Below are 5153 nucleotides of genomic sequence, written 5' to 3' on the forward strand. Positions count from 1 at the left end.
GCTTTGTATTTGGTTGCTAACAGAGCATAAGTGGATATCTTGTATACTTTTTAAAATGTAATAATTGAATATTTTTGTGGGGAAAAAGTTAAAATTGTTATTTGGTTCCTCAAGTTCAAGTCAACATGGCATTGCATTGTTTTTTGATGATGAATTTTTTGTTCCATAGTTTCAGTTTTTATTTTTGTAATAATGTTTTATATTGTTACTATCATAATGGTTGTGATTCATTAGATTGTCCTTTTGACTATAGCAATGTCCAAGAACAAGGGGAAAGAACCAGGATCTCAACTTAGGTGGACACAACCAATGTGTGACATGTTGTTTAAAATGTTGGTTGTTGAGGCTGAACAAGGCAACAAGCCCTCAAACAAATATAAGCCTCAATCCCTTGAAAAAGTGGCAAAAGAAATTGGTGTGAAGTTTAATGTAGAGTGTCATGCATCACATGTGCATAACTGTCTTCGTACGGTTAGAAAAGAGTGGAAACTCATTCAGGATATTCGAAAAAAAAGTGGATTTGGTTGGGATGATAATTTGAAAATGATCACATGTGACAAGCAAAATTATGATGCTGAAGTGCTGGTATGAAATTTATATAAATGAGCTTCATTTTATACATTTATTATATTAAATCATCCAATTTATTGACATTGTCATATTTCTTTGAACAGGCTCATCCCGTTCATGCGCCTTATTTAAATAAAAAAATTGAATGGTATGATGAGATGGCTATTGTTGTTGGTAAGGACATGGCAACTGGTGTTTTTTCAAAGCAATGGAGTGAACATTCTCCATTGGTTGAAAATGAGACCCCACAAAATGACATCCAAAATCTAGAATTTGAAGGTGACATTGATACGTTGCCAAAAGATGCCCATGAAGCTTCCAATGGAACTTCATCTAAGGGAAGGAGCCATAGAAAGAGAACTTATGCAGCTATGAATGATGATAGTCCTTTTAGTAAGATGACTGAACAACTCAAATAGATTGCAGTAGCTGTTACAGCTCTGAGTCATGGCCCAGTTAATACAAATGAGCTTCATAAAGTAGTGATGAATGTTGAAGGCTTTGAAGAAGACATGCTTGATGAAGCTTTTGATCATTTGGTTAATGATGAAAAGGCAGGAAGGGCCTTTATGGCTAAAAATGATAGGATTGGAAAGCTTTGGTTGGAGAAATTTTTCAACAAAACCTTCTAACCTGAAGTTGCTGGATATGTTGTGTGAAACATGTTAGTGGTACCATGGTATTCTTTAGGTTATTAATAATTATGGAACACTGATTGAAATGTTTTGGAGTTATTATGGAATAATGTTATATTTTGGATTCATTAGTATTTTGATAATGTTATATTTTGTCCAGATATATTTTGCAAGTTCTGCTGTATTGGTTGGGAAATATTCTGCAAGTTCTTTCATTTTGAAATAGGCCATTAAGGACAAGATACTCTCCTTGGATTACTTGAACCATCAGGTTGAAATATTGACTACTGATTCTGAGCTTTCATTTAACAATGGGGTGATTGTTAAATGAAAATACTAACAGATTCTCTCTCTCTCTTCTTTACTACTGCTTTATTATTTTTTGTAGGCCATTGAGTTGGTTGCAGAAAATTTTCATAGATTGTGGTTTTGGTGATTTGGCACTTACCTTCTATAAAAGTAGTAGGAGGAAACCCTTATGGAGGGGCTTGTACCTGGAATGGAATGCCTTTGCCAAGCAACAATTATATTGAGTTGAATTCTGTTGGTTCATGGTTTGTAGACTGTAGAGTTAGTATTGAATACTGTTATGGTATAGGGGGTGAAGGTCGAAAGTGGAATAGAATGATTGAAGTAGTTTGACTTAAGGGCCAGCTTTACAATGTTAAATTTTAGAAAATTGTTCATAAATGGGCCAGCTGTAGTCATTTTATGTAGGCCTGTACATGGTGCGGTGCGGCTGGTTATGAGAGTGTTTTTTGCACCACACCTATAGGGTGCGGTTTTCCCTCGTGCTTGACCGCACCTAACCAGTGGAGGGGTAAAACCGGTCTACACGAGGTGCGGTGTACAATATCGATTTGGTGCGGTTAGTTCGGTGAATTCCTCAATTTTCTCAGGATCCAAATACAACATAATCACGAAAGAAAACAAACACGAAAGAACCCCAATATTCCAAAGAAAAAACAAACATGAAAGAAAACAAACAAATTCACAATCTCTCTAAAAAATATCCCACTTCAAATCACAAAAAAAAAATAAATAAATAAATAAAAAAATAAAAAAACCTAAACTAAACTAAACCTGAGTCGTAAAAGATGAAACAAAACTATTGAAAACAAAATAAACAATCCGAGCAGAAAGCATTACAAGGAGGAGCTTTAGCTAGGACAAAAAAGGGGAGGGGAGAGGGTGAAACTCCAAGAACAATGGCATCAAGCGGTAGAGTACAGTGACAGCAAGTGGCGAAGGGCTACAGGCTAAGGAGTGAGGGGAGAGAGAGAGGAGAGGCAGAGACGCTTGGGTGAGGAAAACTAACGAGAAGAGAGAGAGAGAGAGAGAGAGAGAGAGAGAGAGGTGGGGAATTGAACACAACTGGGGATGGGGACTAATATATTTAGGGTTTGAATTGAAACGACATCGTTTCAAGTTTTTTTTTTTTTTTTTTTTTTTTTTTTTTTTTAAATCTGATACCAAAACGACGTCGTTTTGAGACTCATATTAATAACAGTTTGAACGACATCGTTTTGCTATTTTGTAGTTAAAATTTTCAAACCCTACAACGTTTCCTATTACGCTCTCTTATTTCTCTCCATTTTCCAGCGCCGTTTCTCCTTCTTCCTTCCTTGCCTCTCTCAAACTCTCACCATCACACATTCTGTATATTGAAGCCTATAGTAACTATACATATAAATTATAGCATATAAATATAAATACATACCGGTGCGGTGCGGTTTCTCGTCGGAGTGCAAAATGGCCGCCGATCGCTGCACCGGCCGCCTTCGGTATGCCCAAATCGCTGCCGACCACCTCTCCGAACACCTATGGTGAAGCTTTGTATCGGTCGGATCGGTTCGGTGCCGGCCGGTTTCGTCGGTGCCGGTAGAATCTTGAACAGGCCTAATTTTATGCATTTATGCTCAACTAAATCTGCATTGATTTTTCTTTTTTCTTTTCTTGTCGTTAATAATTTTATTGCTGGGTTCAGTTCCTAAAGCAGGCAAGAAAGTAGCATCCCAGATAAACAATAGGAGCCATCTTTGGCAGAATCGAATGAGTGATGGCTTCCTAATAATGTGAGTAACAATGATACATACAATCATTATTATTATGGCTTCCCCAGTCATACTCTTTAGTAAAACTATTCTGCATAGCGTTAATATATACATAGAACATTTTTAAACCGTGAATATTTCACCTTAATGACTACTGTTCTCTTTCTTTGCCTATACTGATGATGTGCTCAGAATCTTTTTTTTTTCTTTTTCTTTTTCTTGTAGATGCCACGTATGACTTTAAGCAATTTGTGTCTTTCTTTGCCTATACGGATGGAATGATTGAGTTAGTATTTGAATATTGATTGCTGATAATATAGCTATTAATCTTTAATTTTTTAGAAATTCTACAAGTGTGAACGATATAAGAAGAAATTGTAATCCACTTATGAATTTGTCAAAATTTACTTATAATAAAAAGATATAGAATAAGATTGTAGTCTTGAACTATAATCAATTTAATTTATAGTTAAACTTTGTTCTTTAAATATTAATATTTATATATTTACAAATAAAAAATTTCGTGCAAACTGCAAAGCACGGATATAAACTCGTTCGGTCATTTTTTTTTTTCTTCTTAAATTACTAATTTAATTAATATAGTGATCCTAGCCTACGAGTATAACCGCGTGAAGTGCCCAACAACCCTCAACCCACCAAATTAGCTCACATTGACTGAACTGTAGAAGACCATGACAAGCTAACAAGATGGGTAAAAGAAAGACCTAAAGGTTTAAAGTTAGTGTTGACTAAAGTCAGTTCAGACGCGGGTTGGGCTGGGGAGAAAAGGGAGACTTGCGAGGGAGAAAAGAAAATAATAAAGGACAAAATTTAACTATAAGATTGGTTAGGGTCTTAAACTATAATCTTATTTAATGTCTTTTTAGTAAAGGTACATTTTGATAAATTCACAATTGGATTATATTTTCTTTTTATACCCTCCATACACACAAAATTTCTAGAAAATTAAAGATCAATAGTTATTTTATCAATAAATTGTTTAAATTGCAAATTTTTATAGTTTAAAATTATGCATAAAATATAAACTTATAGATCATATAGTAAATAATATCCGAATGACACAAAATTTGATATATATATATATATATTAAGAGCGTAAAGAATATACAATTCAATGGTTAGATTTTCAAAATATGTAGTAATATTTAGGCTGTGTTTGTTTTAGTGTAAAATATTTTCCGGGTGTAAAATATTTTCAGGAAATGAAAATATTTTCAAGTGTTTGGTTGCATTTCAAAAAATGTTTTGAAAAATATTTTCTGGTGTTTGTTTGTGTTCTTGAAAATACCATAGAAAACACATTTTCTACTTGTTGCTCACATTTTCTACTTGTTGCTCACATTTTCTCAGCTGCCAAACAAATATATAATATCATTACTCAATACAGAAACACAAAAGAAACAAAACCCAAAAAAAAAAAAAAAATCATCAAATCTGGTCAAATTGAGAGAAGGAAGAGAGAGAGGCGACTGGGTTCGATCTAGAGGCGATATCGTGCGGCGGAGGCGAAGGCGAGATCACGTGGAGGAGGCGAGATTGCGCGGTAGAGGCGAGATCGAGTAGCGTTGGAGTCGATCTTTGCTTGATTGGCGTGGTGCTGCGATCGACGAGACCGATGCGATCGGCGCGGTGCTGCAATCGACAAGACCGGTGGAGTGTGGGTCGTCGGACTGGAGCTCAGTCTATTCTTGCTCACCGTTTCTCTCTCTCTCTCTCTCTCTCTCTCTCTCTCTCTCTCTCTCTCTCTCTCTCTCTCTCTCTCTCTCTTTGTGCATCTAAAGCTCGGTCTGGAAATGGTTTGAAGTGAAAATAGAAATGTAAAATAATTTCCGGGTCAAAGGCTTCTTTTTACAGTCAAATGAAATGCAAATCC

The 5153-nt window shown here is 35.5% G+C and overlaps 1 protein-coding gene across 1 annotated transcript; it reads left to right on the forward strand.

Annotated features, from left to right (window-relative positions):
- Positions 1-255: 255 nt before the first annotated feature.
- LOC115980770 lies at positions 256-1202 on the forward strand. Its single transcript, XM_031102989.1, has 3 exons — positions 256-585; positions 675-963; positions 1069-1202. The coding sequence occupies exons 1-3, from the start codon at positions 256-258 to the stop codon at positions 1200-1202; spliced, it is 753 nt and encodes a 250-aa protein (XP_030958849.1).
- Positions 1203-5153: the final 3951 nt, after the last annotated feature.

The sequence above is a fragment of the Quercus lobata genome, chromosome 3 (assembly GCF_001633185.2).
Source record: "Quercus lobata isolate SW786 chromosome 3, ValleyOak3.0 Primary Assembly, whole genome shotgun sequence".
NCBI classification, from domain to species: Eukaryota; Viridiplantae; Streptophyta; class Magnoliopsida; order Fagales; family Fagaceae; genus Quercus; species Quercus lobata.